General features: G+C 34.1%; 1 protein-coding gene across 9 annotated transcripts in view; it reads right to left on the minus strand.

Annotated features, from left to right (window-relative positions):
• Positions 1 to 15,269, minus strand: part of LOC145680831 (ATP-dependent RNA helicase A-like) — a 189,649-nt gene that overhangs the window by 101,664 nt on the left and 72,716 nt on the right. For all 9 annotated transcript variants that reach the window (XM_081751929.1, XM_081751927.1, XM_081751930.1 and 6 more), the window contains 3 exons: positions 12,891 to 13,127; positions 9,137 to 9,432; positions 2,336 to 2,444 (listed from right to left, as the gene is read on the minus strand). In XM_081751929.1, coding sequence (XP_081608055.1) covers positions 2,336 to 2,444; positions 9,137 to 9,432; positions 12,891 to 13,127 — 642 coding nt within the window. The remainder of the gene's footprint in view (positions 1 to 2,335; positions 2,445 to 9,136; positions 9,433 to 12,890; positions 13,128 to 15,269) is intronic.

Genomic DNA, 15,269 nt, shown 5'->3' on the forward strand with positions numbered 1-15,269 from the left:
GATAATATAAAGCAGGATTTTCGAAAGATGAGTGGTAACAACCAATGGTTGAGTGACTTGGCAGAAGACAGAAACTAATGGAAAGGTTTGTTACTGCTGCAATGAACCTTCAGGTTCCTTCAGCCAAACAGTTCATTATTTTCGCACTATTTAACAAATTTGTATTTATATTGTACCTTTTCTTTAGAATATCTGCAGGTCATAACTACTGTATATCCCTCCTGAAAAATGAATTACTGTTTTCGATTAATTATTTATTCGTATTTTTAATTGGGACCGATAATCTTTCTAATACAATAAAATTAATTTCATTCTCCCTTTTCTACAGGAGCGAGAGAGAAAGCAACATTATTACTGCAATAGTACAGGGTGTACCTAAAAAGATTTAACAGCTTTGAAAACTCATATTGATTTATCTTACAGAGACATGGTTTCGGTGTCATTTTGTAGCAAAATACATCAAGTTTTGATTCACATAGTACACTAGTTTAGAAACAAGCCATCGCAAGCGCTAGCGGCAGTTGCAGCAAATATAGTAAGATTGACTGGTTGCAAGAGTGCTAGCTGTGTGTTTTGGTTTGAAGAATCCAAGTCTAGGACAACTGTGAAACATAATTTTCGTACAAAGTACGGTAAAGATCCTTCAGGTAGGTCTACTATTTATCAGCAGCATAAATGTTTTATTGAAACTGAATGTTCGGTAAGACACAAAAAATCTTGAGATCAACTACGTCTACGTCTGAAGACGTTGTAGAGCAAGTGAGACTTCCGATGGGATTGTGTGTCACATCACCAATGGAAGTCACATTGAACCTCTTTATGCAGGTAAAGAAACTTGATGTATTTTGCTACAATATAACACCAAAACCATGTCTGTAAGCTAAATATATAAATCAATATGAGTTTTCAAATTTGTAAAATCCTTTCTGATACACCTTGTATTTTATCAGTGTGTATAACGGTAAATTTATTTTCTTCTTCTTCTTCTTCTTCTTCTTCTTACGTCTTTCAATTTTACGTCCCACGATTATGAAGCTAGGCTAAAGGAGACGGTGATGATGAGAAATGAATGCAATGGGAGAATGACTGAAGTGGAAAGAAACAGGAGAACCCAGGGAAAACCTACGCACACGGTGTTTCTCCACCACAAAGTTCACTTGGCGCAAGATGAGATCGAACCAGGGACCCCACGCACCAGAGGTAAACGCTGAGCCAGCGCGGCTCCATTAAGGAACATCTGTTTAAAGGGACACGAAACATGTGTTCTTTTTTCCTTATTATAGCAAGTTCTGCCGTCATCACGTTAGAGATCTGATGTTTTACCAATACTAACTGTATTTATTCTTGGGTTTATATTATGAAATTATTGGATGGATACTGTAAGTACCCATTCAATTTCCAACCCTGTCATCGGTTTCCTTTGCAACATTGTGTCACAACCCAGTCTGCCGAAAATACGAAAACTGTTCAATTAAATTTACCATTATATTACTATATGTTTTATTTATCTCGCCAATACAGATAAATGTAAGAAAATGTTTTAAACTATGTAGTACTATTTTGAAAGTTATAATTAATTTTTTAAACTTATTAAGATAAAGTCTATACCTCCACTTGCAGGGGTTGATGGTGCTAAAAGGAACAACAAAATTCACAGTTGTCAAACCACATGCGTGAATGTAGTGGGGAGGAAACTTGTATTTTTCCTCCTATCAGCTTATGTGAAATGAGCCATGATTATTTATTGTACTATTTAATCCTCAAAGTAACATTCAGAACAAAATAAATTATTCTTTTCGGCTATAGTCACAAATTTTATTATCTGAATTTTTATTATTATTATTTTATTTTATCTGAAATTTACGATAATATATATGAAAGTTATTACCTTTCCTTTAAGTACAAATTATTACCTTTTATTTGCGTTGTGCAAATTACTTAACCAAATTTTCAACCATTTCAATGGCAATTGCTCCTTCCTGAGCCCTTCGCCAGAGTGAAAACTTCCATTCCAGAAGCGTAGTATTCCTGTTAATCTTTATATTTACCCCCTTTTTTCTTTCCTTCTTTCTTGTGAAAACTAATTAATATTTCAATTCATGTGAAAAACACTCAAAATTATAATCACTATCCTCAAGCATGCTAGTCCCTTCTTGTTCACTGTTGCCAGATAGAAGACGAACGCCACAGAGAGGATAGTGGTTGAATACTTGGTTAAGTAATTTCACAACGTAAATACGAAGTATAATTTTCATTTTTTTATATAGTAAAATGAAATCTGCCTCATTTTATACATCTCAGTAATTCGCAAGAAAAAAAAATATACTTCACTCACCAAATTTCTTTCCTTCAAGCTTATTTATCAGCGAAGTCGTTTGATGCCAATCAGGTATAAATATCAAAATTGCTCCAGACTTTCCCGAATTCAAATGTTTGAGTAAGTCCTAGGGGAAGAATATATATATGTAAAATAATTAAGATCTGTAAACATAACAGTTGTTCGTGTATTATTTCCTCTATCTTGTTATTAGTAAATTCCAAAGTTTCTAATAAGCAAATTGCAATGATTTTGCATTTTTTATTAAACATTATCACGTATTTTCAATAAAATAATAATTGATATTTTATAAAAAGCTAATATTATTGTGCCTGTATATTTATCTTTTAAAAATTTGGACAAAAAACGACTGAACTGTCCCTGGATAACGGAAATGTGGATAATAGTCGGAATAGTATCATCAACAGTTTAGTAAATCGCCTTGAAGTTTATTACATGCTGATGTTTTGAGAAAACAAATACTCAAAGGTGTTCTGTTTTAAAGGAGCGATTGCCATGAGGAAAAAGCGAAGCATAACAGTTTTTGCCTTCATATCCAAAATGTTCCTCGCTGTTTTCTTTTTCAGTTATAAGAAGTATTACAACTTTATGTCTTCCAGTTGACAAATTAGTTGTGAGTGCTTGCTGGACTAGTATTTTTTTTTTTTTTTTTTTTTTTTTTTTTAAGGATGGAGTCAAAAAAGAAAGAAGATACTTCAGGTGGGCCAATATGATCTATTAAAAACAATAATGGCAGTAAATGCATTCATTCGTCAAATTAGCCAAACAGAAGCTTTCAGGGGGCCAGCGAGCCCCAACTTCAGCATTAGCTTTTAACCTGTATATCGTGACTGACAAAGGGAACGACAGGTTACGTGATAATGTTCACAAGATTAATATACAAAACACAAGCATAATAAAGTTAGTTTTTATTTTTTTTATTAAGTTTACATTGGAAATAATAATTACTTCAATTTCAGATCTACGTATAAAATTTCAGAAGCTCTAACTTTTATGTAAGATTTTTTTTTTTTTTTTTAAATCATATAATTTCGAAACCTTCCTAATGAAAATTACAGAAAATACAACTTTTAGATCCAAACCTCCACTACACTCAACGAAACCTTATAGGTATCTATGTTATAGCTGGAGTTTATAATTTCCATAACGTTTTACTGTTCTTTTCTATGTGTTCTTTTAAGAATGTGTGACTCAATTTTAGGTACTACAAGTAGTCAAATAAATAAATAAATAAGAGTAGATTCTTCTTTAGTCTAATTTTCCTTTTCCTTTTAAATAATAAAACTTTAGCCTAATATCCTTTAATAACTGACCACTTGCTACTTTCCAAATTGCTTTTTTTTCTTTCTTCGATTTAACGAACCTCAACTCAACGGACTTCAGGTCCGGAAGTGCTGGCTTATTATGAACATTTCAAGCAGCTTCGATCTTTGATTATCAAGAAAAAAGGTTCAACGAGAAAGCAATTGAAGTTTGAGGATTATTATTATTATTATTATTATTATTATTATTTCACCCTTATAGTACGTAGGAGTTTTTTGTTCTTAAACGGTTTGTACATCAAATGTTTTACATTTACATTATACAGAACAATTGTAAGTATAATATCATATTTTCATAATACAATTCGCGATATAAAGGGTTTACGATTATACGAACACACTTTCGCTCTATTGAGTCCATTAAATCCGGTGTGTGGTGTATAATTTCCATCTTTGTTGTTAAATCATGGAAACAAATAACACGACACAGGCTATAAAATTGCATGAATCTCAATTAATGATACAAATTTAATTTATTTTAACAACGCTATTTTTAGATATTTTTGTTAGAATTATTTGTAATAGTATCCTTTCTTTGTTTCAATTTCCTCTATCTGTAATGATATTTTGATTTTTAACGGAAACACAAAACGAGTCAAGCTCAAATATGATTGATTGAATAAGCAAGAATGATTTATATAAAATATGTATGGTTCTACGAGGGAGGATCAAATGAAAACCTTAAAAATGCAATCAAATACCATAATATAAAAAAATCCGCACTCAAGCATCAGCAGGAAAGGTCACGCTCACTCTCTTTTGGGATTCAAAGGGAGTAATTTTCGAACAGTACATAGAAAAAGGAGTGACAGTAACCAGTGTCTCGTATTCAAACCTGCTAAAAAGTCAACTTCGCCTTGCAATCAGGTGTAAACGAGGAGTACTTCTGTCCTCAGGTGTCCTCCTACTGTATGAAAACGCCCGACTGCATACTGCCCGTTTGACCGTTGAGACTATAGATGACATAAAATTTGAGTTTCATTCATCCACCCTATTCACCAGACCTTGACCCCAGTGACTTTCATATGTTTTGACCACTCCAAGAAATGGTGGGACGCAAGAATTTCAATAGTGATAAAGAGGTGAAAATGCGGCGCACGAGTAGCTACAATCTCGACCAAAAGAATTCTTCCAATGTGCACTTCCGAAGCGGTGGAATACTTGCATTCAACGTCAAGGGGACTACCTTGAAAAATATGAGGTAAGATTTCCTTTTCATTGTTACATTATAAAATGTATTCCACTTTTAAGATTTTCATTTGACCCTCCCTTGTAAATTATGTCTTGTTGACAAACGTTTCGACAGACTTGACATGGCTGAACCTTCTTCTTTGGGAACTGTAATGTGCTCTTTAATTTCTAGTTAAGATGTTGCGTTTTCTTATGTGTATGTCGAAACTATTAAACCCATGTAAGTTATAAATGATAGAATGAGTTCTTAATTAACAAAATATTGTTTCTAGCTTGCTAATGGTTTAGTGTGTTTATCAGTAGTTTTAAAGACTGTTTGAATTTATACTCTTGGATAATTTTGTTTTATCTGTGTACAAAGCCTTGGGAATAACAGAATCGCAATCCAATTTTGTGCAGTGTGAGATTTTAAATTGCTGCTGCCGTCATAATAGATCTTTGAGCTGGAATATGACATTTCTCTGATATGATGGTATCATATCTATTTTCTTTACTTCAGGTGATAGTGTGGTTGATCTCACTTTTTAAATCATCATCTGAAGCCACAGATGATCTAATTTAATAAGATAAAGTACAATTTATAGATATATATGATATATGAACTGCTACATATTGAGTTTCCTATATATATCTTAGTGAAAAATATTTTCTCTCTTTTTTGGATGGTTAAATCTACGTAATTTAACGTAATATTCTTTTTTTAATATTATTGAGTTTTATCCTTACTATTTTTATGTAGAATTTAAATCGGAACAAGTAGTGGCTGCTGAGGGAAGTCACGTCAGTGAAAATACCTACCTAGTCCGCTAAATCAAGTGTACACTTTCTGAAGCTTTCTAACCTTACCTTGTAGTGATAAAATTTAACCTTTTACCGATGTCAGTTCACTCAAAAGCCATCACTAGTTCGAACTATCCTCTATTTGAGCGTTTGAAGAACCTACAATTTTCTAATCCATTCTTAGAAGATAACAGTAGAAATCTGTCGAAAGTACAAGGTAAAACTATAACATTGAAAACTACAAGGTTACTTTATAGTTTTATTTTGAACACTATGTGCTGTGTATGATTAGTTGTTAAACTACTCTTAATGAGTTCGCACGAATTAAATCTCGTGAAGCACACGCACTCATTTAATAATCAATATATATAAAAATGGAAGTCACTATGTTTGTGACTTCGTACCGCTTGAACCACCCGACCGATCTCGATCAAATTTTCAACATGGATGAGGTTCGGATCTGGGATGGTTTTTATGCAACTTAGGGGAAAGGGTAGGGGGAGATATTTAAAAATGATCGAAAATGACAAAGATTTGTGTCGATGCCATAGTATTCGCGGTCGCTGAGATGAACAGTTATATTTCCGATGCCGTTTAAATCCAAATTCAGCCTTTATGTCCAAAATGAAACTCTCCTCCCCGTGTCTGCTAGTAATAAATAAATAAAATCTTGCTACAAATCATGTACTATATAGTACGTACAATCATATTAGAAACGAAGGAACACAAACTTTTCATATAGTTTCAAAGGCACATGCATTTATTACATGGAAATAATGGAAGTATTTTTTTTATATATCTATATATATGATTTCAATTAAATTTCGAGAACAAGTAAGATGTATTTAGCCGGCGATCTCCAGTATTCCGTTACGGTGTGCTAACCAACAACCACGCCACCCAGTCTGTCCTCCGACTAATCACATATTGTACTTTCACTCTTGAGATTGGTGTTCAGGGATCTATACCATATGGTCAGTATTTAAGTCCGTGCTGTACTTGACTACGCCAATGTCTATGTTAATAAATACCTATTGAAGTTCAACTATGTGCTCTATTCTATTTTATTATTATTATTATTATTATTATTATTATTATTATTATTATTATTATTATTATTATTATTATGTTGATAAAATGGCCAATATCAAGGAACACTCAAGAAGATCCAAATACATCAGGCCTGTCAAGACATTTAAATGCTTCACAACATCAAATTAATTAAATCAAATATATCACCAAACTAAATCTTAAATGGATGAAATGTATGTGAATCATATTTCATAAGAGGTGAAAAATCTAAGTTAATCTTAAATCTACACGGAATGAATCTAGACAAAAGACAAGACATCATCAACTGTCACTTGGAACAGAAAGATTAACAGAATCAATAAAATAATTTTAATGAAATAAGGTTACAAATGTTCTGGTTTCTTAAGTAGCACATTAGTATCAAGCACAATCAAATTTTAAATGGGGATTCTATTTAGTTTTGTTTGTTTATTGAAGCTTAGCGTCCTATTTCAATACCGATGCTATATGAGACGTGAGCCTACAGTTTAATGCAAAATTCGACCACCGTAATGAGTTCTTATCTTTGAGTGCTATCCCACCGGGAATAGAACCTGAAACCATGCGCACTGAAGGCGCACATGCTAGCTACTGGATTAGCAGGGAGGGCTATTATGCTCAGTGTTTCTTTTTAAAATGCCACTGAAGAAGATGCAATGCATCTTTATATTCCTGGTAAAACTATAAATGGGTTCAAGTGGGTTTAGCATCTGAAGTATGTCATCATATCACGACGACCATGGCTGAAGAAATCTTCTAAGATTTAAAAGTTTCAAGGAGGATAGACCTGATATTTCGAACTATTGGAGAAAGTGACAAATAATTTATGTATTGAAAGCTTCTTTAATTATTACGAACTATTCTCTGAAATAATGTTTTATTATTAGTATGATACCGGTAAGCATAACTATAATGGTAAAATTTTTAATATAATTGAAGCCATGATAAGTAATTGGACTAGAAACAAAATTGGATTTGAAACTATTATATTTGTTACAAATTCCCCATCATGGTAAGAGTTACATATTTTGTGATCAGAATGTTAATCTAGGCTTAACCACACCGGCAAGGTTTTTCCATTGCATAATCGAAGTTATGAAACCTAATTAAAGCAGTCGTATTTGTTTACGAATAAATGAAAGCTGCTGACGAATGTGAGGATTCTCGTTGAAAGTTTCGGCATTAATAAATATTTAGATGCATTTTTGAGTTTAATTTAGTAGTTAATGACTGTACTTACGTATCAGTTAATTTCCTTCAGTAGTCAATAAGTTAATTTCTGTTAAGTAGTGGTATAAGCTAGCGATGTACCGATACCACTATTTTTTGCCGATACCGATGCTTTTAGAACATTTCTTATATATTATCAGTAATTTTCAGAATAATGAAATAATCAACATTGTAATAGCGTATATTAGATACACGTCCAAAGCCAAAATTTGAAATACAAAGACCAAAAGCAGAATTTCATATTAGGTTCCACACAAAAAATATATTTCCTCTAAATTTAATCCAGCTCAAAATGAACTAAAAAGCAGCAAATACTTATATAGTGTAAACTTAATTCTAAGAGTCAGTAATTGATATTTAGAGTATACTTTGTACTCTAAATATCAGTGTAGAGAGGGGAGGGTAGGACCCCCTAGCTCATGAAAATGTATACGTAACGTAGCAACCATGAAATGTCCCTCCTAGAAAATTTTCTTCAGACGACCATGATCCTGACTACGGACCTTTGGCTTTTTTCACCACTATTTAGGCATCGAGGAACTAAAAATATCAGTTGAGTACGAGTAGTGCAAATCAAGGGCGTACACATGCATAAAGAAATCGATTGTACAGTTGATAATACTTTAGATCAACTTGAAGTCTAAAAGAAACCGATGAAATATGTGTCACTGTTAATATTAAACAAATTGAAAATAGTTCGGAAAATGTATCGGTAAATATCGGTGTCCATTTGCCGATACCGATACTCCCAAAAGTGGCCGATATCACTGATACCGATATATCGGTACATCCCTAGTATAAGCCATGTAGTCTGAGGAAAGAACACTGACTTCAGGAGTGACAGAGTGTATGGTTGTTCTGGGAGCGGATTGAGTAGGTAGTGATTAACGCATCCAAACGATAGGCCGAAGATCTAGGGCTTGAGTCCCGGTCCAGTTATGCACTGATTCATTATTTTTTAACATTGAATTCGCACCTATAAATTGAGAGGAATTGGTGTCTTAAAAGTACCTCAATTTGTTAATTCATTTTCTATTTATAAGGAGCATGAACTAACTTTCATGTTTAGCCTTTACCAAAACAATCAATTTTATGTGAGAACAGCTCATGAAGTGAAAGAATACTGGTATTTCTACTTACATATTTCAGCATAATTCTTCACATTGTTCTAAAATCACTTTTGCTTTTTTTTTCTTTTACTTACCGTTATTAAATTGATATCTGGTTTATCTTCAGACAAAAATGTCATGGAATTTCGTGTTGCTTCACTATATTCTGTTGATACTACTCGATTCAAATTTTCTTCTTTAAAATCATCGCTCATCATGCGTTCTTCTTCATTGTCGTCTTCCGTATTCATTGGTTCTTCTTTTATTGGCAGATCGTAAAGCTCTATTTCTTCCTCCTGCTTTTTCTTCTTTTTTATTTTTCTGCCTCTATTAGACCGTAAAGCAGGTGGAATGAATCTAAGTAGCTCAACACAATCTTCAAGATAGTAAACTGGATTTATACAGAAAAAATAAAATAAAATAAAATAATAAAATAAAGTAAAAATAGCGCACATTATGCACAGTAAGTAGTATACAAAGCGACGCAGAATGAGTTTCGAAAAGTTACTTACAAACTTAGAGAAATGAAATGAAATCTTTGTTTTACGTCCCACGGTTATGCCGGTTAGGCTAAAGGAGACGGTGATGATGAGTAATGAATGAAATGGTGGAATGAAGAAAGTGGGAGGAAACGGGAGAACCCCGAGAAAACCCACGCACACGGTGTTACAAACTTAGAGAGATGATACCTTACATGAAATGGAGCACAATATACAGGGTGGGTCAAAATTATCTTACACTCAAATGATATAAATATTTATTTATCAACACTAGAAGTCCGCATCGAATATTGTAACGTTAAGTCCGCAGGGGGTCAAATTCGACCCTAAATTTATCTTAGAAGCAATTACGTTTGGTTATTTATTTATTTCACTGATTTAGAATTAATTACTATATTTTAAATAATAGTAAGGCATCCATGCGCATAACCCATATAATTAGGAATATTTGATACAAAATAAAGAGTTTCTATTGATACTAACTTAGAAACAGATTCTATAAGTATTTTACTGTGAAATCTGAAATAATGTTCTACTAGAAAACATACTGTTGATTTTATATCCTATTCCAGACCCACCCTTTCATTTATAACTCCAGGAAAATAAAAGGTGTTTGCGTTTTTGATAGTTTCGCGAAGTCAACTTGGGGTCTTTTGGGACTCAAACACAGTTTTTCACAAATTTTGTATTTCTATTTCTAAGTTTATTGCTTTATTTGAATAAAAATTATAAAATTATACACAGAAAACTCTCCAAAGCAAAGTCACAATAAAACAGAGCAATAGAACTAAAAGTGTAAGAAATATAATAAAATGTATCATGGTGGGGTCAAAAAAGACCCCCAAGTGGACTTCTAGTGTTAAAAATACATCAAATATTCTTATATCGAACTTTTGTCATCCATTAGCGTCTACTGTTTAACTCTTCCACTTGATTCACTATTTGTATCATTTTTATAGATTAACTTTTATTGTCTCTCTCTTCAACTTGACTCACTATGCTTTTCTCGTTTTTATAGGTTATACAATGGCTGACCGATTAACAATGGGACAAGAAACAGATGTAGCAATCTTGATGGAAGCATATGGTTCGTCGAATGTTTTGGCAGCGATATGCACGTGACCCAAGAAGCCGTTTAACGACGCATTTATCAAAAGTTTGTGGAAACTGGTTCGATAGCAAACATCTATCGAAGAAATGCAGGGCGCCCAAGATTAGGAAAATGTCAATTGAACGCTGCTGTTTACAACAAACCCTATTGCAGGGTCCTTCGAATTCAACTAAATGGTTCGCCCCCCAAAAGCAGTGTAACGTATCTTGAAACACAACACTGGGATGCGATCCTATCCAAGTCCTCCAAGCTTTGAAAATGGTGAAAAATATGTTAGAGTGGAATACTATTACATTTTAGTTGAAATGCAGAATATCCAGAAAGACACTTTGAATGCAACAACATTCAGCGATGAAGCCACTTTTCACATAAGTATGGACTTGACAACCGACGTTAACACAGTTTTGTACGTCACTGAAAATCCTCGAATCATTCGGGAGTCTGAACGTAACTTCACAAAGGTGAATGTTTGGTGAGCTGTAACCGCCGCTGCAGTAATTAAGCCCTACTTTTTTTGATGCTCCTACAGTGACGTCAGATATTTAATTAACGATGTTGCAGCAGCACGCTACAAGATGGCGCACCACTGCATTATGCTCTTACAGTTCGTACCTACTTCGGTTCCTGGTTGATGGTTGATCACGGTGGACCACTGTACTAGGAATTATGGGGTATGATAAAGGAGCATAATTATAACAGGAAAGTTGTAACATTAATGATCTAAGGACCGATATGGGATGTAATATTATCCATTCCTGGCCAAATGCGTGTATGGGTTTCAAATACCACTAGTAATCGCTAGATTTTAACATGCTGGTGTATTGAACATGCTGGTGAACATGTTGAGATCGTGTGTAAATTCTCTATCACATTCGATAAATGGTAAATTCATCACCAAGTTCCACCATCTGCCATCGTCACCGACGAAACTATCCATCGTTCTGAATAGGAATATATTTATCCTAAGAATATTGTTAGAAATTGATTTTTTTTTTATCACGTTGGGTTTATTCTTGTACTCTGAATAAACATAATCATTGATTAATATCCAAATTACAACAAATGTTTTGTTTTTTCATGACCTTTCGAACGATATACCACTCAATTCTGTTGCTATTCAAAAGCTTTGGAGTAACTGCTTCCACTATACTTCCGGAATGACTGGCTGAAATATTTTCGGCTCATAAAGTTAGCCCCTTCAAATAATAAGGCATGTATCAGATGTTTAAATTAATTATTTAGAAAACAAATAATATTAATAAAAAGAGAGAGTTCCGTTAGACACTTACAAGTTATTGCAGCCTAAAATATGTTATGTTGACTACAATAAAACTAGGTCTAATATTCTTGCAGCCAAGTTGCTCAAGCGACAGAAAATCGAATTTGAAATTTTGATGAATTCCTATCCAATGAAATTTAAATTGAATAATATATCAGAATGATTCTAATCTAATGGATGTCAATAAATCTTTTAGTGCTCACTATTATAGTTGCAGCTAATAATTTCGGTAACATGTCCTGTTGCCTAGTACAGAACAGCTAATAAGAATTGATTAGAAGATTTCAGATACTACAAATGATGTAATAAATAAAAATGCCTTGTACCTTCATGAGAATGGAAAGAATTAGTTGGGTCGAGCGGGAAACGAATGAGAGGGTGTTAGAAATGGTGGGTGAGAAAAGAACAAACACTTTTAGATATTATTAGGAAGAGGAAGAGAAAATGGTTGGGACATTGCCTAAGAAGAAATTGTATCATGAGGGACGTCCTAGAGAGTATAGTGGCGGCAAAGAGAGGGAGGGGGAGACTACAATTAATGGATGATATAAATACAGAAAGATCATACGCGAAGACGAAAAGGTTAGCCGAGGACCGTGGAGCATGGAAGCTTCTCAGCTGCTGCAAGTGACCTGCCAGTAAGGGTAGAATACCTATGATGATGATGTACCTTCATGAAACAAATCTAAAAATTAAATATTAATACCAATAAGTCTTGTAGTTTATCCAAGATTTAAAAAAAAAAAAAAAAAAAGTAACTACAATATTTGTTGATATAGGTGTTTAATACTTAGAGTTATTACATAAAGGTAGAAGCCATCCTTTAGCTGTTCCATAGAAGCAACAGCGCAAGTTACCGAAATTATAAGCTCCAACTAACATTACAAGAATTACTGACATTCACTGTTAATAATAATTGTTCTACATGTATAACTACCAGACAGAATGATGATTCTCACCTTCAGCTGGAAGTGATTCATCAGGAATATTAATCACTACAGGACTGAATTTTTCCATGACTGATGTATTGCCAAGTAAATCTGACAAAAATATCACTCGCAAATCACGGTTTTGCGGAATGATTTCCAGAAGTAAAACAAGGAGAAAATCAATACTTTTCTCTCGCTGATGAACTTGGTCCACAACTACATGTGAAACTCCATGCAGTCCTTTCTCTAGTCTTCTGAGAAAAACATCTGTTGATAAAAAGTGAAGAATAATTATATTTACTTGAGAATCATTATAAAGTTATAATGTGGATAACTAAAAAAACTTTATAATTACTTTACTTCACGTTATATTACAAAATTTCAATACTTTCATTCACTAGTTTTAGTAATTATGGTCATTTTATATTATGTAGTAATTTAAATATTTTTTTTTTCTTTATTTTTAAAGTATTATCATTAATATTCAACTACATTAACAACAAACTTTCTTTTCTTCTATTTACTCCATTATTCCTTCCATTCACACATTACCACTCTCATTGTTACCGGTGAATAATCTCCATACTCAATAACCGTACAATATTATATCGTTTCTCTTTCCCAGAAGACCATGTGTTATTTCTGATAGCACTGTTTTCCCATTCCTTTTTACATGACACTTAAAAAAAAAAATGGAAGGGACAGACTATCTCTGATGTTGTTATTTTGTTCCCTTACCTTAGGGAACTAACAGCAGGTATTACACACAGTATTTTCCTCAAAAACATATCCTGCTGTTGTTACATCTTCTTTTTGTTCACCTCAACCATAGGTCGGTGGGCAATATGGAAATTTTAAAACTTTTCTCTCGCTTGGGAGAGCTGTTTTATACTTTGATAAGGCCTCTTCTTTGTAACTGCATCTAGGTATGCTATCCTTAGCCTTCCTCTTCCTGGTTTTCCTTCTGCCTTTCCCTCTATCAGCACAGTGATCCAATCGGAGTGTCGAGTAAGATGGCCAAGCATGCTGTTTCTTCTTTTTCCTATTATCTTCATGATCTGTCGTCCTTCATTAGCTTCCTTTAGTACGTCTTCATTCCTTTTCCTTTCGGTCCATGATATACATAGCATTCTGCGTCAATATTACATTTCAAATGCTTCCAGCTTGGATATTTCAGCTTTTCCTAATGTCCACGTCTCTGATCCGTACAGCGCCACGCTCCATAGCAGTGTCTTAATAAATAATTTACGAACGTCCAGCGACACATTTCCGGATGTTAGTAGTCCTCTTTTCCTATTGAGTGCTTGTTTGGCCTGTGCTATTCTGGAACTTACGTCTTTTTCACTTCTTCCGTCCGAGGATATTAGACTTTCTAAATGGGAGAACGTCTTAACGTCTTCGATTTTCTCTCTATCTAGCCATACGTTTGCTCCTTCCTGTCCTGCTCTTGTGCACTTTATCACTTTCGTTTTCTTTTTATTTATCTTCATTTTGCATATTTTTTCAAGAAAAAATCTAACTTTTACGTACCATGATTATGCCGGTTCGGCTAAAGGAGACGGTGATGATGAGAGATGAGTGAAATGACGAAAGTGGGAGGAAACGGGAGAACCCCGAGAAAACCCACGAGCACGGTGTTTGTCCACCACAAAGCCCACACGGCGCGAGCTGGGATCGAACCAGGGACCCCAAGTACCGGAGGTGAACGCTCTACCACTGAGCCACCGCACCCCCTGCACGTTTTTTCAAGTTGGTCGTTCAAGTTTGAAAGTGCTTCCTGTATGTCCTCATCGTTTTCCGCTATCAATTATATGTCATCAGCAAATCTTATTGTGCCGAAAACCTGATCATTTACTTTTACGCCTTTCTCGTTTTCATCCAAGAATTCTTTCATAGCCTCTTCTATATACTCGTTGAACACGACAGGTGAAAGTCCACATCCTTGCCTCACTCCTTTACTTATTCTTGCTTCCTTCTGATCTCTTCCTATGACAACTGTCTGGTTACTATAAAGTTAGTATATTATTCTTCTGTCTCTGTAATCTACTCTCAGCTTCTTCAACGCTCTGAACATGATATTCCAATCTACGTTGTCAAAAGCTTTCTCTATATATACAAATGCTATCACAATTGGTTTGTATATTATGATGTGCTGTTCCATGATCAACCGTAGGCTCAGTATTGCATCCCTTGTTCCTCTTTACCTCCTGAATCCAAACTGGTCCTCCGATAACCGTTCTTCGATCTTCTTCTCTATTCGTTGTGCGATAATTTTGCACAGTATTTTTGATCCATGGAAAAGCAAACTTAACGTTCTGTATTCTTCGCATTTTCGTGCGCCTTTCCTCTTCGGGATAGGTACCAATATGCTTTTCTCGAAGTCTCTTGGTATTTTTCCCGAGATGTACA

The sequence above is a fragment of the Thermobia domestica genome, chromosome 3 (genome assembly GCF_964235325.1).
Source record: "Thermobia domestica chromosome 3, izTheDome1.hap1.1, whole genome shotgun sequence".
Classification (NCBI taxonomy): Eukaryota; Metazoa; Arthropoda; class Insecta; order Zygentoma; family Lepismatidae; genus Thermobia; species Thermobia domestica.